Genomic DNA, 21,646 nt, shown 5'->3' with positions numbered 1-21,646 from the left:
CGGGGCGGGACCGGGCCTCTCGGAGAACTACGACTCCCGTGAGGCGCTGCTTCTGCACAGGAGAGTAGCCCGAGCCTCTGAGCCGGGCCCCATTGGCTGACTGGCTCGGAGTCGGGAACTCCGATTGGCCGAGGGCCCTGAGGCGACAGATTCCGGAAAGGGGAAGAGCAGCCAATATGGCGGCGGAGCGCGGCGCGGGGCAGCAACAGTCGCAGGAGATGATGGAGGGTGAGCTACCCCTGCGGGCGTCCGGGGACGGCGGGTGGGGGAAGCGGGCGGGCACGACCCCTTGCTCGGGAGGACCTTAGCATCCCGCCTCCGACCACGGCGGCCGAGCCCTGACAGCTGCCCTCCGGGCTCGGCTGGGCGGGGGCGGTTCAGACCGGGGACCTCGCCCCGAGGGCGGCAGCTACCAGGCGACTGGCGTCGAGGAGAGGGGAGGGCGCTGCTCCGGCCGGCGGGGGCGGGGGCCGACGGGGACGTGGCGCGGCGGGAGCCTCCCCAGAACGCCGGAGATTGACAGGTGGGGAGGGGCGGCCCTCTGTCAGCTCGCGGGGAAACTGAGGCTGCTGGCGCAGAGACCTGCAGAGGCTGCTGCTTATTCGTGTGGCGGGGGCGGAGAAGGATCCTCTGTGGGGAGCGAATGGGTTGTGGCGCAGGGATGGCAAGGAGCTCCGGAGATCGAGTTATACAAGGCCGTCCCTGATTGCCGGGTTACAGTCCCAAAAAGACTCCGTTCAACTGACTGACTTCTCTGCCACTTGACGGAATTATTACATTATTATGTACTTGCATGTATGGGTGTGTATTATACATACATGTAAGCATATTTACATATATGCATGTTTATTGCGTGCATGTAAAGACCCACGCGTACACATACTTGTCCCCAGTGGGAGTCAGTCATGTCTTTGTGCACTTAAATGTTTGTGGCTCCAGCGGTTGAGTGAGTGGAACAGTCCTCCAGAATAGCAATCACTGTCTCCTGTGAAGAATTCTGGGGAAGAAGGATATGGAGCTAAGCGAGAGGGTGCAGAAGCAATGGCTAGGTGCCTTGAGGTGGTGCTACTGGCTCTGTGCTGGCCCTTGATGAATCAGTAGCTGTCAGCCAAGTTGGGGATAGGTAGGGTGGGCGGAGCGGTGGGTGTAATCAAATATCATTGCAGATAAAGGAAACCCAGTCACAGGCGAAGGGTTTGAAGGAGAGTTTTCCAAGAGTGATGGTCATATATGAGTGGCCAGTGAGGCTTACCAGTGGCCAGGGAGGGCCTGGCAGGGAGCATCACACCTAAGGGTCCTAGACTTTGATATCCTTGCGTCTTTTTAAGCAAGAAAATACCTCTTCCTATCCCCATCTTCCTGCAGGCCCCAGCACAATCCTCCCCCAGCTGTTTCCATTTCTTGATAAAGGGAAAACAGAAAACTGGGCTTCTCTCTCTTCACTCCCACACATGTCTTTACCAGATCTGACACTTCTACTGTTTCAGTAGCTCCAAACCTTCAACACCACTTTGGTCCCCACTGCCAATACCTTAACTCAGACATTCCCTCTTCGGTGGTAACTTTATTTCCCCTCTTTGCGAGCCCATCATACCCAGAGCTCCACAGACACCTTGCGTGCTTATTGGCCAGCAGTCCTCTGATCTGGACCCTGTGCAGGCCTCAGGATAGAGGTGCAGATTGTCTCCGGCTGCTCATCCTCCCCCTCCTATGGAGTGCTCAGGCCCAGACCCAGAACCTGTGCTCCCTAAAGCTGCATGATAGAGAAGCCTGTGCCTGGTGTTAACTCATTTACTAAGTTCTCCTGTGTGTCATGCACACACTGACTGCTCCTGTGTCTTTTCTGACTTAACCCTGACGGTAGCTTTCTGAGGTGTGGGCACTACTAGTGCCTTTCTACAGATAAGAACACTGAGGCTTGGAAAAGAAAGTTATTTGCCAGAGCTGTGTCTCTAGAGGTGAGACGCAAACTCAGAAGAGCCATTGGCATTTCAGAAATATTTTTGGAAACACAGATCAGATTTAGCTTTAGAATCAAATCAAATTCTCTGGTGCTGAGAGAATAAATTAAACAGGGCAAGAGACCACAGAGAGGCCAGTGAACGGGCAAGGCAGGAATATAGGCTTCAGGTCGTAAGTAGCCAGGCCAGGTCAGGAAAGAAGGGATAGATTTCAAGATTTTGGAGGTGGGTTTTAGAAGTACTTGTTTTACCCAGCAGTTCTTTCCTGGGTGTGCTTTGTAGGTACAACAAGAAACACAAAGACATGTGGAATTTTTTCCCCTCAAAGGGTGCACCTCCTTGCAGCTTAGCCAAAATCTAGAAGGAAAATGCTTCCATGGTGGTTGATAATTCTAAGTAATGTGCTAGCATCTCCAGCCCTCCAGACAGACTTCCAAAGAAGTCACAAAAAAATTACGAAAAAGGATAATTACTTTATAGCCTTGCCAGAGAATTTTTACGTGCCTCCCACATTTAGATTGCCTTATGCATTAACTCAAATATTTCTTTACCAGCCTTTGAAAGCTTGGATTTATAACATTGTGTCCAGTGACCTTTGAGATCAGTAACTTTCATGAGGGGCATTGGCAGTCTTGGCACATTCTTCTTTTTCATTAAGCTCCCTCCTGCCCACAGTCTGATTTGAGTTAGTCTTGATTTCTTTCAGAACATGGGCCTGTGAACTTGGCTGGTTTTCTTGGCCAAATGGATAGTGGAGCGTGGATGAAGGTATGTGTCGGGAAGATCACTGTGCCCCTTCTGAGGCAGATGTCAGGCCAAACTTGTGCACCATCCAGGAGGCTCCACACCACGTGGTGCCCCCTAAGACCTGTGATCACAGAACATCCCAGGGCTTTTAGAATATCTGGCAGTTCTCCACCAACCCGCTGAGGATGGGGACAGTGTGTCACTCACCCAAATGTCCACGCAGCCAATGTACCACGTGCCCAGGTACCCCTGCCACTCTGTGCTTCAGGTGGTGCCGGGACGCAAGAGACTCAGATGTTCATGTACTGAATCTGCCCACCATTTCTAAGCAAAGTCTTGCTGACTCACAGCTGTGCGTTAGCCTGTTGTGTGCTCCTCAGAGAGTCACACAGAGGAGACGGCATTCTTACTGACGTGTGGGTTCAGTTGACAGGCGAGTCGAGTCTGAAGAGTCGGGCGACGAGGAGGGGAAGAAGCACACCAGTGGCATCGTGGCAGACCTCAGTGAGCAGAGCCTGAAGGATGGCGTGGAGCGGGGTGAGGAGGACCCAGAAGGTACCGGGCCTGTTGAGAGCCTTCGCCCCACCCAGAGGGTAGCGTGCCAGGCAGGGGCAACGGGGGCTGTGTCCATTCTGGAAAGGGCCACCTTGCTCCTCAGAGGCCCTCAGTGGGCTGAGGCAGGGGGCGTGCTCTCCAGATGCAACCTCCTCCTAGGGGGCTCCCCACTGATGTGCTTACAGCACTTGCTGGGGCGGTGCAGTTTTGCCCAGTTCCGCTGAAGGCGAGTAGCACTGCTGGTTGCATTGGCACAAGTGTGTCATCTGTGATAGAACCAGGAAAGGGGTCTTCAGCCTTGTGTTTGGAAAGAGTTGAAATTTAAAAGGGAAGCCAATGACCCTGCCTTTGCGTGCAGTCGCACTGGGAGTGATGCTCAGTGACTTCCAGCAGTCACATCTAACCCTGCTTTGCCATTCTATGGCCGGAGGATCAACTTTTCAAGTATCATTCAGGGTCATTTTATGTAGAAATATCCAACCGGCTTCCTGTGGTAGTGTCTCATCCTCCCCGTTCATGACTCACACCTTTTTGTTTGTTTGCTTAGAAAGTCAGTTTTTAAGCTAGGCAGGTGCCTATAAGCTCCGCATTCTGAGAGGCAGAGGTGGAAGGATTATAAATTTATACCCAGCTAAGGGGAAAAATTTACATGAAAAGAATGAGAGGATCATATGAACATAAAAAGATATCCAAGAAAGATTATGAGGGTTTTTTTTAAAAAAGCAAGTTTCTAAACAGTGTTCACATTAAAATCTTATTTTTAGTTAAGAAAATATGAATATGTAGTTTTAACACCCTAAAAGAAGCTAGGCACAATGATGTATGCTTTAATTCCAGCTACTCAGGAGGCTGAGGCAGGAGAATCACAACGTGGGCGATTTAATGAGACCCTGTCTCAAAATTGAAAAAGGGAGAGCCGGGTGTGGTGGCTCATGCCTGTAATCCCAGCACTCAGGAGGCTGAGGCAGGAGGAGCACTGCGAGTTCGAGGCCAGCCTAGGCTACAAAGTGAGCTCAAGGCCAGCCTGAACTGCATAGTGAGACCTTGTCTCAAAAAGACAAAAAAAAAAAAAAATTTAAAAAGGACTAGGAACATAGCTTAGTCGTAGAGCACTAGCTCAGCAGCCTCGAGTGCAGGAAGCCCTGGGCTCAGTCTTTAGTACCACACCAGAAGAAAGAAAGTCAGCATTACTGAGGGTCTCTGAAGAGCAGGCTCAAGAGACACCTCTGCTTTCTGCATTTTCCACATTTGTAGACAGTGTATGAATATTTCAGATATTTGTAATTGTGCATTACTCTTATAAAAATAAGTTCATAAAAAAAGCTAATTTTTAAAATAGCACTGTGCCTTCTGTGCCAGCAAGGACTACTGGTAACTATGGCAACCAAATTTTAAAGCAAAAGAAGCAAAGAAGCGCCCTTCACATTTAGTTTGGAACTTCAGAGTTGGTGTTCTGGAAGTGCCGGGAGTGGGTGAGGGCATGGGCGCTGGCGTCCTCTGACGCAGTCACAGGAAGGCTCGGATTTTTGCTGTGAGGTTGTGAGACTTCAGGCACCCAGGGTACCCCGGGACTTGGAGGCCAGGCTCAGGGCTTCTGTCCCCTGGCTGGTTGCATCACCCTGGAGCACTGCTGCACGTAGATGAGGGAAGAGCTTTTCCATGCCTGCTGCAGGGCAGCCCTTCTGGCCCAGTCCAGCTTGTCTGGATCCATAGGTTTTCGGGGGAACTCACATTTCTGATGTCTGAGAAACTGGGACTGGCTCCTACCAGCACTTACTTACATTTTATCTTTTTCTTCTTCTTTTTTTTTTTTTTTTTTTTTTTGGTCTTTTTGAGACAGGGTTTCTCTATGCAGTTCAGGCTGGCCTTGAACTCACTTTGTACCCCAAGCTGGTCTCAAACTAACAGCAATCCTCTTGCCTCAGCCTCCCCCCACCACCAGTGCTGTGATTACAGAGGTGCGTCACCAGACCCGGCCCACTTAATCTTTAAACAAAACAAACACATTTACTGTTATCCTGTACTTATTTCCTCTAATTCATTTTTAAAATATGGTCATGGTGCATTTGGAAGGTTGTTCTAGGCGGGTACATTTCCTCTAGGTTACACTGGCATCTCAGGAAGGAGACAGGCCAGCCTTGCAAGGTGACTGCAGGTAGCAGCCCCTGACCGTGGGGCATGTGTCCTGAGGAGCCAGGTTAGCCCTGGTCCCACCTCTGGCTGGTGCCTCTGTCTGTGGTGTCTCCTTTTAGTTTCTCGATGTCCTGGTTGGGCACCATATGGCCACGCACCCTGACTTAATTGCAGGGTCTCTCACCACAGCTTCCTGAGCTCCAGGACAGTGAGTCAGTGCTGGGGGCAGGGGACCTGTCTTTCAGTTTTTCCCAGTTTTTTTTTTTGTTCAAGTCTTAGGTCAGTTGGTACCCTATAAAGTTACAGGTAAACTGTAACTATTTTTTTCAAGTGCCCCCTGTTCATCATTATAGAAAAGGCATTGTGAAAAGACAGTGAAGTGATTGGCCAAGCAGGGCCACACTTCTTGGTTAAGCTGGTCCCGTGTGGAATGTCTGAGGCTGCCAGCTGAGGAGCAGCTGCCAGTGCATACTCTGCTTATCACTGGGGGCCCTGTGGGACAGACACAGAAGAAAGAGCCCCAGTAAAATTCTAACAGTGACAATCAGCTTACAAGAAATGCAGAAGGGAGAGCATCCTGGGAACAATTCAGGACCCAGAATTGAGAAGCACCATAAGACAGGCAACCGACTTTCTGCCAACAAAAAGTTGCAAGGGAAAAAAGGGTCCTAAAAAATACTGTGCAGAGCCAAGCAGGGTGGCCTATAATCCTAGCATTCAGGAGAGTGAGGCAGGAGGATTGCTTCAATTTTGAGACAACCCTGAGCTATGTAGTGAGTTCGGGGCTAGTCTGAACTACGTGGTGAGACTCTGTCTCAAAAAAAGAAATAAAAAAGAAAAATAACATCCAGTCACAGTAATAACCTTATTTGGATCTTACCTCATACAAACAAGAAAAAAAGTAGAAGACTCTTGGGAAATGTGAGCAATGGCTCGATATTTGTTGATATGGAGAAAATACTCTCTTAAAGTATGGTAAGGGCGTGTGCACACACTGGTGTGTGTGCACATACATGTGTACTGTGCTTGTGTACATGCATGTGTCTGTCTGTTCCTTGAAGGTAAGTAGGCTCTGGTGAAATGAGAGGGAGGGGCTGCTGGTGAGACGCTGTGAGCCCCTCTGCTGGAAGCAGCCACTCTGAGGGGAGAGTGCTGTGGAGTCGCAGTAGGCCTGTCCACTGAAACTAGTTCACCAGTCTCCCAGTTGAGGAACATGCTTTAATTATTCATCGAGGCTCTTTGATCTTATCTGTTGAGCTGTGCTTCATTTTATTTTGGTTTTTTTGCAGAGAAAAGCATCTGTAGATGCTGGGCCACTTTCCAAAGCAGTAAAAGGCACATCCTAGAACATGTGATGTGCCCAGCATGATCTGTGTTCAGACGGCCTGGTTGTATTGCCACAGACAAGAAGGGGAGTTGGGGGAGGCAGCAGTCTCGAAGCAGTACTTCCCAGCAGGGACTGGGCTCGCCACGCAGAGCCAGCCTCCTTGCCCTCCTTTCTGCCAGCAGCTTCAAGTTGTACCTCCCTTCTAGTGAAGCTCAGAGGCACAGGTGGAAGTTTAGAAACATTTGCCAGTAGCTGAATTCAGGAAGCTCAGAGTACTCGAAGCATCACCTTTGTCGAGTCATGCTGGGTGGGCGCTTCCTGCCAAATCTGACCTGGGTCCACTGCCTCCTGTTGGGAGTCCTGAATGAGCTTTCTTCCTCGTCCCTTTTTCAGAGGAACATGAGCTGGCTGTAGACATGGAAACCATCAGCCTGGACCGAGATGCGGAGGTAATGCTTCCTGTTCTGCCCAGCTCAGGGTGCGCGGTGATGGGCCACCTCATTATCAGGTTATCTTTTATGAAGGTGACAGATTAGTGATTTCCCTAGAGAGGTTGCCTACGCTTCCCTTGGTTGGGTCAGTCTCAGTGTTCTTCCTGTTTTAATCCCAGTAATTGAAATTCCATGGGAAAAAAAAAAGAAAAAAAAAATTCCATGGGAAATGGAAGCCAAGTGCAATACCTTTGGCTCATAAATCACGTACATGGGTCCGTATCACATTGTCTGTCCTAGGCCTTCCTATTTCCAACCCCCAAAGAGTCACACATGTATGCAGCTAGTGCTTGGGGGCTGGACAGGGCCTGACTGGGATCTTCTCCTAAGCCCACAGGAATGATGATCATGTAACAGTTCCTGTCCATGGAGCTGGGCTTTCTTTTGTGCTTAGGGAGTGGCAGGCAAGAGAAAGCTGTCACAGTCATTTATACAAAATGAATACAAGTCACAACTAAGGGCTGGGGATATAGCTCAGTGGCACAAGCACCTGTCTGGCAAGTACAAGGTCCTGAGTTCGATTCCCAGTACAAAAAAAAAAAAAAAAAAAAAATAAGATTACCTGCCTGACAAGTCACAGCTAAACCAAAGAGCTCCCGCCAGCTCTCGCTGCAACACCAACACTTCTTGTCAGGGTGTGATGTGGCTGAAGCTCATGTCCTCTCCCACCCTCCCCTCCACTGCCATAGTCCTCCTCCACGGCTCATGCTCCAGGAAACAGACCTTAGCACTTGTTTCCTCTGGGTTTCAGGATGTGGATCTGAATCACTATCGAATTGGGAAAATCGAAGGCTTTGAGGTGCTGAAGAAAGTGAAGGTGAGAGGGATTCTTTCCTTGCGTACAAGGTGACTTAAGAGGTTATACACAGCCCTTGTCCCTGTCCTGTGCAAGGCGCCTACCTGTGGGGGACCCTGCCATGCATCTCTGTGTCTGGATGTGGTGGAGGCGTGGCAGCACTTGAGCTCACAAGGCCCCTGGAGCTCGGCCAGCCTCACGGCCAAGTACCAGGGTGACACGTGACAGGGTATGTGGTGCTCACTCCTGCAGCTGGGTTTGCTTCTCAGTGTAGAATCCATGGCAGTTCTTGGGTTCTGCCAACTTGTGGCCCCCCCAGCCTGGTCCAGCTCCTTCCTGCCCTCATGGGTTCTCCCTGCAGGCCTGTGCCTGTTCTCAGGTGGGACAGGGTGGCGGTAGCTGTGTGCCTTTGCCCATGCCTCTCAAAAGCCAGTGCCATTAAGAACCTGGGAGGATGGGGACTTCCTCCCCATGGAAGGAAGCCCTGTCTCCCTCCCTTGCCCGTGGCAACCATCCTCTTCCCATCCCCAGACTCTCTGCCTCCGTCAGAACTTAATTAAGTGCATTGAGAACCTAGAGGAGCTGCAGAGCCTCCGTGAGCTGGATCTCTACGATAACCAGATCAAAAAGATTGAAAACCTGGAGGCACTGACTGAGTTGGAGTGAGTGGGGGACCAGAGAAGACAACTGGGCGGCGGGTGGCCAGGCTCCCTGAAGCCCTCCTTTTTTTTTTGTTTTGTTTTTTGTTTTTTGTTTTCTCCGGTACCGGGAATCGAACTCATGACGTTGCGCTTGCTAGGCAGGTGCTGTGCTGCTGAGCTAAATCCCCAGCCCCTCTGAAGCCCTCCTTCTGGCTCTGGCCATCCTGAGGCTGACCCTGCCCCAGATCCAGTACCACCCCTAGCTGTCACAGGGCACAGCAGCTTCACACGTGCCATCAAGTTGCTGGACAGCCTTGCTTGGAAGGCTGAAGCAGGGCTTCCAGCTAGATTCTGTTCTGGGTGGTAGCAAAATCAGGGAGAAGCCAGTTGTGGTGGCACATTCTTATAATCCCAGCTACTCAGAAGGCTAAGGCAGGAGCATTGCAAGTTCAAATCCTGAGCAATTTAACCAGCCCCTATTGAAAAAAAAAATTTTACCAGGACTAAGGGCAGTCATGGTGGTATATCCCTAATCTCTGTACTCTGTACTCTGGAAGACTGAGGCAGAAGGATCACAAATTCAAGCCTAGCCTGGACAACTTTTGATTTAGTGTCTCAAATTACAAAATAAATAAAAAGCTGGCCGTGTAGCTCAGTGTGAAAGCTCTGGGTTCAATTTGCAGTTCTGGCCAGGGATATAGCTCAGCAGCTTAAGTGCTTGCCTGGCAAGCCTGAGGTCATGAGTTTGATTCCCAATACCAAAAAAAGAAAAAAAAATTTGCAGTTCTGCAAAAAAGAAAAAGACTTAAGGGTTGAAATTGTGGAATGCTTCCCCAATATGTGTGAGGCTCTGGGTTCAGTCCCCAGTACTGCCAAAAAGAAGAAAAGATAATTTGGATTAATGTTCCTCTTTTCTTGATTTTTTTTTTCCCCAGTACTATACTAGGGATGAACCCAGGGCCTCACACATGCTGGGCAAATGCTCTGCCACTAAGCTGCAGCCCATTCCTTTTTTTTTTGGTCTTTTTGAGACAGGATCTCACTCTGCAGTTCAGGCTGGCCTTGACCTCACTTTGTAGCCGAGGCTGGCTTCAAAACTCGCAACAGTACTCCTGCCTCAGCCTCCCAAGTGCTGGGATTACAGGCGTGCACCACCACGCCTGGCTTCACTCCTCTTTTTTTACATAGCATCTCTCAAAGTTGTCCGGGCTAGCCTCAGACTTGTAGTCCTGCTGCCTTAGCACCTGGAGTAGCTGGGATCACAGGTGTGTGCCATCACACCCTGCTGTTTTGTGGTTAATTCAGCACATCTCAGATGCCTCCTGTGTCCTGGTTCTAGGTCCTGCCACGGACACAGGCATGAACAAAACCTGGCTTCTGTTCCAAATACAGCCCTGGGAGTCTGCATGCTGCCCCAGGACTCTCCTGGCTCCCAGCAGAGTCACGTCCCCCCCCCCCCCGACAGCGTGGGTGTGAGCTGGTGGGGACAGAATATGGTCAGATCCCACCCCACAGTGACCACAGCTTCCTAGAAGGGAGGCTGCCTCTCAGCTAGTTAAATTCTGGCACCTCTGCAATTCGTGTCCATTTTTTAAGAAGTGTTTTGCTTGTTCCTAGGGTTCTAGATATATCTTTTAATCTGCTGAGAAACATCGAAGGGATCGACAAATTGACCCAACTTAAAAAACTCTTCTTGGTCAACAATAAAATCAGTAAAATTGAGAACCTAAGTAACTTGAATCAGCTGCAGATGCTGGAGCTGGGATCCAACCGCATCCGGGTAGGTGCGAGGGCACCAGGCTGTGATCAGTAGCCATGTGCATAGGATGTGTGCCTGGCTGGTTTTTCTCATGATGCCGTGGTGTTTCAGGAACAAGATTATTCTTAAGGAAAAATGTTACCCAGAAGTCGGTGTCAAGAGTGTGTGCCCCTTAGCGAGGTCTGGCCTGTGCGCCACACATAGAGTCCTGTTGCTTTCCATCCCAGCCCTGCCCCAGCCTCCGGCCTTCCCCAGCTATGCTCTGCTGTGGTGAGCCTGCCAGCCCGGCACTGTGCCTCCAACTTCAGAGAAGCAAGATCCAGTCCGTCACTGCCAGACAAAGCAGAGGGAAGTCCTCACAGGCAGAAATGACTCTCGGCCAGAAGACCCTGCACACCCACATCTGACCTCGCTGTGGTCACTGTGCTGATGTGCTCCCCGGCCTTGCTTAGCACCTGGGGCAGGTGTTTGTGAGCCCACGTACCCTCCATTTGGGGTCCAGAGCATAGCACATCGAGCCAGTCCTGCTGGGCCCAGCAGAGTCTCTCGAAGCTCATTATTGGAGATCTCACAGCCACAAACAGTGAAGCAGCACACTCACAACGAGAGGGAGCCCAACATCCGCCTCACCAAGTTTTTCACTGCAGAGTTTCTCACTGCAGGAGGTTCATCGCACCTGAGCACAGCTCTGGCTCCAAGGGGTGCCCAGTCCTGTCACAGTGGGTGGGATGAGCCATACTCCCCTCGCTGGCCAGCCTGCTGATTGTGAGCACCCTGGTCCAGTGATCTTGTCTGTGAAGCATCAGCTTCCTCTGAGAGCAGGAGGGAAACAGGCCAAGTCAACACACCATGACTGACCAGCCATGGGGAAGGCAATGAGGAGGTCAGATAGAGGCCACCACGATGGCAGTGAGGAGAAGCCACGGGGTGAGCGCACCGCCCAGGGTCCTCGGGCTTCCAGGTCACACAGACCTGGCAGGGCTCCTGGCATCCCACTCTCCAGAGGCCTCAGCTGTGGTCAGTGCAGTTTTGGACACTGGAGGGTAGTACAGATGTGCCACCTCAGGAAGGGATGTGGGAGATCTGCTGGTCTGGGGATTTTCAGACCCTGTTCCCCAGAACCCCAGAGCCTAGAGAACTGGAAGGAACCTGGGTGGCTGGACCTTGAGCTTCCACCAGCTTCCTGTCTTCCATATTATACTTCCAAGTGGGATAGCATTGGAAATGCCCAGAGCCGGTCAGAAAGTTGCCCAGGATCCCAGAGGTCAAGTCCAGATGGCTCCTGGCCTAGGGCCCTGCCTGTGCCTGGCTCAGCCACTGGCCACTGTCCTGACGGTTCTTCCGTCCTTTTCACAGGCAATTGAAAACATCGACACTTTAACCAACCTTGAGAGTTTGTTTTTGGGGAAAAACAAAATTACTAAGCTTCAGAACCTGGATGCCCTCACCAACCTGACAGTACTCAGTATGCAGGTATGGACCTCCCAGCCCCCTGCCCCAAAGCCATAACCATAGTCGGAAGCCACCATACCTAACCACAGTCCTCTTCCCACACCGCATCCCTGGGGGCCATGTTGTCTCACTGTCAGTAAGGGAATCCACACAATATGCACAACCAAAATGCCATTCTTTCTTATGTAACTTTTTACAATTTTTTTTCTTTAAATTTCATTGTTTTGGGTCATGTTCCTTTTCCCTCTGAGAGGTGGGTTATTGGGTGGGTTTCGGCCACGAACCCTCAGAAGGGCAAGCTTGCCTGGTCCTCCTGTCCACTGCAGTCCACAGGCGCTGGGTGTACTGGGTGCTTAGGCTCACGTTCTCCTCTTATGTTAGAAGTAAACTAGTGGGATCAGACCTCTGAGGGGACATGTGATATTGCCCTGGGATGTGGCAAGTCCTGCCAGCCACCTGTAAGACCAGTATGCACCGTGTGAAGCAGATGTTTCACAGAATGGTTTGAAAAAGAAGTTCATAAGAGCTAATTTAAGATGCAATGTATCCTACAAAAATGAGAATTTATTTCAAAATATTCAGTAATTTTAACATTTTAGAATTGTTCAATTAAGCCAGGCATGGTGGTGCACACCTGTAATCCCAGCACTCAGGAGGCTGAGACAGGAAGATCACCGTGAGTTTAAGCCCAGCCTAAGCTACATAGTTCAAGGCCAGCCTGAGCTGCATAGCAAGACCTTGTCTCAGAGAAACAAAAACAGTGCGTGGATTACTCCCGGTAGAGGAGACTTGGGAGTTCGACCCCCTTTTTTGCACACACCCTGCTCTGGTAGGTTCTAGATGAAAGCCCTTTCTCAGGGTCCTTCAGGGTAGTTAGAAACCCCAGCTCCCACATTCCCTCTGTTCCTCCCTTTGTGCGGCTCTGACATGTGGCTCCCTTCTTGCAGAGCAACCGGCTGACAAAGATCGAGGGTCTGCAGAGCCTGGTGAACCTGCGGGAGCTGTACCTCAGCCACAATGGCATCGAGGTCATCGAGGGCCTGGAGAACAATGTAAGACTCTGCGGGCAGCAAGGGTGCCGGGCCGTGGGCAAGAGAGCAGGCTCCCCCCAGGGCTGGCCTTAAGTAGATCCCTGCCCCAGGGGTGTGTCCTGGGGGCAGTGAGGGGTGCCTGCGGGATACCAGCTATGGTCCGTGGGTGCCCTCCTGGGCAGGGTGCTATACTTACTCATCGTGTGCTGCTGGCCTCCTGGAAGGTTTAGGCAACCCTGCCTGCCCTGTACAAGGCTGGCTGGCCTCCTGGCTGCCCCACTTCCCAGGTACTGCGCTTCCTGCCCTGCTCCTCAGCGCCTTTTCCTTGAGCTTGGAGGCCTCGTCTGCCTCCTGCTGCCAGAGCCAGTGCTCAGGAAGAACTTCCACTCTGGCCGGGCCCAGGGCCCCGGGCCCCGTCCCGCAGCAGCTTTCACCTCAGCCTGCCTGTACTCAGTGTAGGGTTTAAGATGAATAAAGTACTTTTTCTCCTTCACTCTTACTGGGTTTTTTTTCCTCTCTGTTTTGTTTGGTGGCCAGCGAAGGTAACCAGATGGGTCACTTTTGTTACCATGGACAAAGCATTTCAGTCGCAGTTCTGGCTCCTTTGGCCTTTGTGCCTCAGCCCCGGGCCTGGTTGCCATTACTGATGGTGTTCTGGAAGAGGCACCACCATCTGAATTTCATTTCACCAACATCTATGGAAAATTAGGAGAAAGATTTGCATGTGGGAAATTTGCTCACTTTGCTCTAACCTTACAGGTGAATTAAGAGTTTACAAAACCAGTGTGCTGGCCAGGTGTTCACCTCTGGTGCAGAATGAGTTGCGCCCCTGGCAGCTGTTGCTAGAGCGTAGTGCCGTGCTGGAGGCACCATGGGGCTGGCAGGGTGCACAGACGGCCCCTCCCCAGGAGCCCATACCCCTGGGAGGCAGGAACCCGCAGCGGGCCGAGCACACGGAGCAGGCCCCCGGGCAAAGGAGAGGAGCCGCAGCACAGAATCTGCTAGTAGGAGTGCTGCACCACCATCGTGGTTAAACACCAGGTCATTCCTGGGCCTCTGAGATGAAACAGAAAAAAAAAAATTATATTAGACATAATTATGTGTTGTAATATTCAGATATGACCATGTTTTCTCTGGAGTTTTTTCCTACCAGAAATCAAATATTTATCTCACTTTCTTCCAAGTCTTATTTCTTGATTGAGAATTTATTTTTGTGGTGGGAGGTAAGGAAGTAATGTCCCTTTTCCCACATGGCAAGTGCAGTGTCCCAGCCCCTCTTCCCAGGAGGCACCTCCCCAGGTTCCATGACATCCATCCTGTGACATCTGTCCTGTGCGGAGCTGGCTGCCCTGGCTCCCCTCCCAAGGGTGTAAAACACGCTCTGGCCCCAGCCTGTGTTACTTGGTGGCACAGGACGCCCATCCTGCCCTGTTCCTTTTCCTTTCATTTTTTTAGGTAGTTTACTGGTTTGCTTTCAGATGAGCTTTCACATAGGTCTAGCTCCTCCTAAAAGCCACAAAGGGAGTCCCGGTTGTCTTGAGTCCCTGGGCTGGGAGGTCAAGGTGCAGGCCTGACTGCCAACCTGCGCCCAGTGCTGCAGCTGCTCCTTGCATCTCACAGGGCTCCAGTCTGCCTTGTTTGCAGAGCATGCTTACCTCACCCACCTCCATCCTGCACAGACGGGGACCTTCACAGGACAGGTACAGAGTGTGGGGAAGCAGCCCTGCTGCCACACTGTGTGTCCTTGGGCTCCCCACGGTCCCCTCCTCTGCAGTTCTCAAGGCCTTTGGGCTTTGAGGCCCCTGAACTGCAGGCGCCCTCGGGCATCGCTTGTCTGAGTGGATGTGGCGAGCAGTGAGATAGGATGGCTTGAAGGACCCAGCACAGTGTGCCCGTACCCTGCCTCACCAGACACATCAGGATACCCATATAGTTTTCCCGGCCGTCGCGGCCTCGCACCTGCAGCCGTCTGTGTCCCGGTCAGTGCCATAACACCTGTGCCTGTGCTCGGTGCGGTGTGGGTGTGGAGGCCGTGAGCACAGAGCTGAGTCCTGGAGCCCTTGACTGGGCGTCCTGTGTGTCTGTGGGCTTCATGTATATTTTGCTGGGACTGTGCACTGTCCCTTAAAACGTGGGAGGACTTGGAATGGTGATGCCAGGAGTGCAGAAGGAAATAGAAGGCAGGGACCCTCAGAAGTGCAGAGGGCAGTGAGTGCAGGGACTCCCTTTCAGTTTAGAGAAAACTTGCCAGGTGATTAGTTACACACAGCAGCAAGCAGCAGGAGCTATGGCAGATGTAATGCCCACCATGAAATTCTTGTTAAATCTTGAAACTGTTAGCTTTGAAAAAGCCTCTCAGGCTTACCATCTGCAGTGTGTCGGGGGCATCTTGAGAAGGTCATAACATGATGCACCCTGCTGGGCACGCACTGTCCCTGCAGCAGGCACTCAGCCGCTCAGGGCGTGACCCTCAGTGACTGTCTGTGGCCCTGCGTGCCCATTGCCATAGTCCCAGTGGGGCTCAGCGTGGCCCTTCTCCAGCACCCTGTCCTCCCCCAGCTTTGCTCCTGTGGACTCACCCTACTGAGGGCCTCCTTCAGGATGGCTCAGGACTAGGCACCTCCTCCCCCATTGTGTGCCCCGGCAGTGTCACACCCTCGCTGAGCCCCAGGTTCCTCCACCCTGAGGAGGAGAGGAATCTCATGTAGATGGTGATGTGGCGTTGTCGCGCATCTCCTCGTGGTAAGCACTCAATACAGACCCCACAGTTACCCTGAGGGCAGAGGCGGGCTTGTCCTGCAGCCCTGAGCTCAGCACCCCACACTGCACAGTCAGGTAACCACAGGTAAACAGCGATAATCCAGGAGAATTTGTATTTTTTTATTTTAGAACAAACTCACGATGTTGGACATTGCATCAAATAGAATCAAAAAGATTGAAAATATCAGCCATCTAACAGAGCTGCAGGAGTTCTGGGTAAGTTTCATACCTCGGGATCAGTACTGCTTTAGCTGAACAGGTCCTGTTGACACAAGGCCTCTGATTTTGTGAGCCGTGGTGCCGCGTGACAAGCTTTGTCACGTGGAGGAGGTTTGAGTGCTCAAGGGTCGTCAGGGTGTTTCTGTGCCCTTGCTTCTATGTGCAAGCCGCACGGCAGTACCTGCCAAACAGCACTGGTCAGAATCACATTCACCACTGCGCTGGAGCAGACTCAGATGACCGTGTGGAAGGCCCAGTCTGTGTGTGGTTCGGCCCTGGAACTGCCACTTGACTAAGAGAAGGGGTGCACGCACTCGCACAGCTACACCCCAGCACCATGGAGGGCGCTTGTGCTTTCTGTGGCATGGCGTCCAGGAATCTGCCTCGTGCTCATCCCGCAGTTGTGATGTGGCTCTGGGAGCGGCACCACAGGGCTGGCGGCAGGAGAGTCGGGGTGGAGAAGAGGCCGTGGTGGTGGGGTGCGACTCGGGTGTGTGGTGCTCACGCGCCCCCAGGGAGGGTCTTTGCATCTGCTGTGCGGGGCTGGGAACAGCCGCTGAGTCCTCCGTACTGAGGTTCTGCCGGGGAGCCTCACTCCCTCAAGCACACGGCGCGGCAGCGACTACGGCACTCAGCAGCCTCATGCTGAACACCAACCTCAGGCTCATCCAGCTGACCCGGAAGTCACACTGAGTCCATGCTTGTCCAGTTCCCTGGGACATAGGCGACCTGCTCTGAAAGTGTCCCTTTCCCTCACTGGGCACCCTGGTTACAGGCTCGTGTCAGGTGACATGGTAGGTCTGAGCAGACCAGGGACAGTGACAGGTGGCAGAGGCACCAGGCAGGGAGACGGGCTCTGTGAGTCAGGAGGGCAATTAGCAGTTGGCTGCAGGGAAGCCAGGAAGGACACTGAGGAGCCAGGCAGCAGGGAAGCGGGGTCCAGAGACAGGGCCAGATGCACTGTCATTGCATCGGTCACCGCTTAAAGAAACCTAAAAGCACAAAAACTGTTACCTTACCATTAATAGCATTCTCCATTTGTCTTCATAAATCTGAGTTTCCACTTGGTATTTCCTTTCCACTCAAAGAATTTTAATGTTTTTTTGTCATGCAGTGTCCTGTAAACCAGTTCTTCAGCTCTGAGTTGTCTGAAAAAACATCTCCGTTTTCCTTTCATTTTTGAAGGATGCTATGGTGGCTGTACAATGCCGTGTGGGCAGTTTGTGAGAGCCCTTGAGCAGTGTCTCTCCGTTGTCCTCCGGTTTGCCCGTTTCTGTTGAGAAGTCTGCAGTCATTCCTATTTGTATAACTTGCTTTTCTCCTCTGGCTGCTTTTGAAATGTTCTTCTTAATAAACTTTGATTTGGTTTGGTTTTTGAAACTTGAATAGAATATGCCACAATGTGGTTTGTCTTCTTACATATGGAGAGTTTGTTGAGTGCTTTGTGCATTTATAGGTTTAATCAATATGGAAAACTTCCATGGATTACTTCCTCTAAACTTGTTCCAGCCCCTCCTGCTCCCGCCTGTGCCCCGCTGCCTCCCCAACACTCTGTTCTCAGTGGTCCCCATCCCGCATTCCTGTGTCTGTCACTGCTTCCTTCCTTCAGTGCTCGGCTGCCCCGTGCTGCCCGTCCTTGTCCTTGGCTCTAGCAGTGCCCTTCAGCAGAGTCAGGCTGGCCGCCATCCTCCCCCACCTGTTATGAGCCCTCTCCAGTCAGGCCCGCCTCCTCAGCCACCAGGGGACCTCCCAGCAAGTCCGCCCATGCCCGGCCATCTTCCAGTGCTGCAAGTGTCACTTCACGTGCACACATGCGGACCCAGGGCCCTTCTGTCCCTCTCTTACTCCCACTTCTCAGCAGACAGGTTTGATTGCTCTGTCCTCACTTTGGCTCCAGGAGAAAAACAGAAGCAGCATGGGTAGATAGATGGTATAGCTAGGTGATAGGCTGGTTGCTTGATAGATGAGAGGTAGGTAGTAGGTGATGGATGGTAGATGATTATAGATTGGTTGGTTGTTAGAGGATAGTTGGATGTTTGGATGGGTTGTTCGGTGGTAGAGATGAATGGATGGACGGATGGACGGACGGACTGCCATCTGGCAGACAAGTGATAGATGGGTGGATAGATGATAGATGCTAGCTGTACTAGGTAAGGTCGGTCGACCTTAGGTGAGCATGTGGCTAAGAGCTGGGTGGCTGCTGCCCGTGTGCCACAGTCCTCCAAGCCAGCAAGCATGTCACGTCACCTTCACCCGGAGCTCTAGGCTATCACTGCAGCCGCTAATCCCAGCATAGGGTCTGCGTGTGCCTACTGGACAGTGTGGACCACGTGGTCCTTCTGCGTGGCCTGGGCTGTGCGCCTGCCACTCTGACTCTGCACCCCCTTGCTGGGGCACATACCTGTACAGGTGCCACACACCTGTAATCTTAGCACTCTGGGAGGCTAAGCAGGAGGGGCACAAGTTCCAGCCTAGGCTGGGTAAATTAGCAAGACCCAGTCTCAAAAATAGAAATGGGCTAGGAATGGAGCTTAGTGCAAAGGCCCTGGGTTCAACCCCAGTACCACAGAAAACAAGACACCACCCCTCCGCACGCTTGTGTCCTCATGCCTGGTGTCGCAGCAAGAAGTAGCCTTGGAAGTGGGGTGTCCTCAGGAGCCAGCTGTAGTGGCTCACAGGAGCTATGGGTTTAGGGGCAGCTCTGACCTGTGTGTCATTCAGTGCATAGTCCCAGCCTTGGAAACAGTGCTGAGCTGGTTTGTAGGATCTGGGTCCCTGTGCCTGTGGGAGGGATGCTTCCCAGCCCAGTTCCAGTATGAAGAAGCCATTCTACCCAGCTGCTGCTGAGACGCGGCCGGGAGGGACAGCAGGCAGCGGGAGGTCTGGGGGTAAGGGAGACCCCCAGTGACCAGCACCTTGGAGTCAGGTCCTGGCAGGACATGGTGGGGGTCAGAGCTGCCCTCTCATGGCTCCTCTCTGCCCCCAGATGAATGACAACCTCCTCGAGAGCTGGAGCGACCTGGACGAGCTGAAGGGCGCCCGCAACCTGGAGACTGTGTACCTGGAGCGCAATCCCCTGCAGAAGGACCCGCAGTACCGGCGGAAAGTCATGCTGGCCCTGCCGTCTGTGCGGCAGATCGACGCCACCTTCGTCAGGTTCTGAGTCTGCACGGCTCCTCACCTGGTCCCTCTCCTCACAAGACTTCCCGGCCACAGTTTTTTAATCTACCTGTTGCTCCTGACGTCGTCACTCAACAGTCACAACCCACGGCAATAAAAGGCACTGATGGTAGCTAGCATGTGTGATGCCCTTGCCATCGGGGCGCCTGCCGTCAGGGGCACCAGTGCCGTTAGCCCTTGCCACATGGTCCCTGGCGAGTGGCAGGCGGACACTGCGGCTATGGGGAGCACACGCCTCATGTGGCCAGCTGTGCCCTTGTCTCAGAGGTCATGGAGCCCCAGTGTCAGTAACACGTGTCTGGGCATCTGGCCTTCAGGACCATGGCGGGGAGGGTGCAGATCCTAGCAGGGCTGAAGGTCCTGGGGTGCAGGTGTGAGCAGTCCTGACCTGCAGCTGCCACGCTGTTTAGTCTTTCAGACTAATCAGTGCCAATTCTGAAAAAGTAATATACATTAAAAAAAATTATATGCGTTAAAAACAAAATCCAGGGTGGGGGTGGGGTCAACACGCTCCCTCACCCTGAGCAGTGAGGAGCAGCAGCGCCTGCTCCCCCTCAGCCTGGGGCAAGGCCGCGTCCAGCGTTGACCTCGCTCTCCAGAGAGCAGAGCTCTTGGGCTGCACCGCTCCCATGCCATCAGGCTGGCACCTAGGACGCACCAGGGTCTGTATTTAGCACACAGGCCGTGAATGTCCCTGGGCCTCAGATTCCCCGCAAGTCATGTGGCCACCAAAGTCCCTTCTGCTTCCGGAAGTCCAGAGCTGTACTGACAAGCATGGGGCCTTCATTGCCACCCTTGGCAATTTGAGGTCAAATTCGAGGCCACTGAAATCCAGCTTGATGTCAGCACCTCCACCGCCCTCTGCACTGCAAGCACTCAGCAGGTCGCCCGTCCCCTTGCCACGGAAGGACCCGCACACCACCTGAGCCCACTCGGGGTCTCTGGACAGGGTCCTGGGTCTGTGCAGACTCTGTGGCCACCACCACAGGCCTGGGATTGAATGTCCACTCCTGGTTCCAGCCCTCTCAAAACAGACTGACATAGAAGTGGGAGGATGTGCTGTGCCCAGCCTTGGGTTGGGCCCTGCACCACACCTGCAGCCACATGGGTTGGTCTGGGGACCAGGGCAGAGGGTGCTTGCCGTGCAGGACTGAGCCCAGGTGCTCTTGCGGAGGCTGGCGGGAGAGAGGGCACAGACAGCAGCCACTGGAGCACCGGGTGGCCCCAGCCCAAAGCCTCCCTGGACTCAGCGTGGCAGCGGAAGAGGAGCTCCTGCTGTAAACAAAACAGGAGGGGAAGGAGCCCCTCAGAGCAGCCCAGCAAGGCTGGATGAGGTGTGCCTGTGGGCCCCACCCCTCTGGAGGCCGAGGCAAGAGCTTCTCCTGAGCCCAGGAGGTCCTGGCCGCAGGTGCTTGGCTGCAGCAGGGAATAGCTCTGCAGTCTCTCACCTGGCAACCTCAGGTTCGGGCAGGCACAGTGTGAGCTGCAGCTGCGCTGAGTTAGAAGGGCCGAGTCGTGAGTCACTCGAGCTCTGGGCGCTGAGCACTGGCCAGCGCCAGGGCAGTGAGGACGGCATTTCCTGAAGATTCTGAGCGAGTGGCAAGTGTCCTCTGACGCCTCTTCTGTCCTGCTGGCATTCTGACCAAAACAGAAAAACATCTTTGGTGATGTTAGTAGAATGAAGAAATAAAGACCAGATAATTAGAACACACAAAATGGATATTAAATAAGATATATGGAAATTGGCAATATGTTTGTCTGTCTTTTTGAGACAGGGTCTCACTATGCAGTTCAGGCTGGTCTTGAGCTCACTTTGTAGCCCAGGCTGGTCTCAAACTTCCAACGATACTCCTGCCTCAGCCTCCTGAGTGCTGGTATTACAGGCCTGTGCCACCATGCTTAGCTGGTAGTATGTTTTAACCTACAAAAATTCCACTTTTGTGTAGTTCAGACTAAGTCTAGCAAGTTTGTTAGATAAAAGGTAAATTTAAAAGTGGGAAGAAAGATACAGATAACCATAGAAATGAGAGTACTTTTTTAAAAAATTGTAGGAAAACCTTATCTAAAATTTAAATGCAATGACAGTTTTCTAAGAAAAGAAAAATTATCTCTAATTGAGTTAAAATTCTGAAAAGACTAATAATTAAGGAAGAATTAGAAAAAGACATCAAAGAATGACTCCCTCAAAGAGGTCTGGATCCCAGAAGCAACTGATATGAATAGCATTTAAGAAACGGGTAGAAATGTCTGAATTCATGTTACAAATTAGGGAATAGCCCTGTTAAAAATCTTGACAAAAATAGAGGGACAGCAAGACCCAGTCTCTAATTAAGAATAGAATAAAAAAATAGAATAAAATAGAATAAAAAAATAGAATAAAAATTTAAAAATCTGCTTTTAGGGATATAAATACAAAAATCTTAAATAAAAGACTTAATTAGAACCGCGTGTGGTGGCGCACACCTGTAATCTCAGCACTTGGGAGGCTGAGGTTGGAGGATGGTTGCAAGTTCGAGACCAGCCTGGGCTACAAAGTGAGCTCAAGGCCTGCCTGGGCCGCATAGCGAGACCATCTCAAAAAGACCAAAAATAAA

The 21,646-nt window shown here is 52.0% G+C and overlaps 1 protein-coding gene across 4 annotated transcripts; it reads left to right on the top strand.

Annotated features, from left to right (window-relative positions):
* The first annotated feature begins 69 nt into the window (after positions 1-69).
* On the top strand, positions 70-19,164 carry Ppp1r7 (protein phosphatase 1, regulatory subunit 7). 4 transcript variants are annotated; one of them, XM_013508064.1, is made up of 11 exons: positions 184-228; positions 2,668-2,729; positions 3,135-3,263; positions 7,117-7,172; positions 7,966-8,031; positions 8,542-8,672; positions 10,269-10,431; positions 11,767-11,883; positions 12,810-12,914; positions 15,783-15,869; positions 18,859-19,164. In XM_013508064.1, exons 4-11 carry the CDS (start codon positions 7,140-7,142, stop codon positions 19,033-19,035), a joined length of 879 nt encoding a protein of 292 aa, XP_013363518.1. In that variant the 5' UTR covers positions 184-228; positions 2,668-2,729; positions 3,135-3,263; positions 7,117-7,139; the 3' UTR covers positions 19,036-19,164. The 4 variants fall into 4 exon arrangements, with proteins under 4 accessions (XP_013363517.1, XP_013363516.1, XP_005411198.1 ...); XM_013508063.1 differs by lacking the exons at positions 2,668-2,729; positions 18,859-19,164 and adding an exon at positions 16,987-17,258 and having other exon boundaries at positions 70-228; XM_013508062.1 differs by lacking the exon at positions 2,668-2,729 and having other exon boundaries at positions 79-228; positions 3,135-3,245.
* Positions 19,165-21,646: the final 2,482 nt, after the last annotated feature.

This window comes from Chinchilla lanigera, unplaced genomic scaffold (genome assembly GCF_000276665.1).
Source record: "Chinchilla lanigera isolate Chin_1 unplaced genomic scaffold, ChiLan1.0 scaffold00141, whole genome shotgun sequence".
Classification (NCBI taxonomy): domain Eukaryota; kingdom Metazoa; phylum Chordata; class Mammalia; order Rodentia; family Chinchillidae; genus Chinchilla; species Chinchilla lanigera.
The sequence above is the reverse complement of the archived record's forward strand: the minus strand, read 5'-3'. Positions and strand labels throughout refer to the sequence as shown.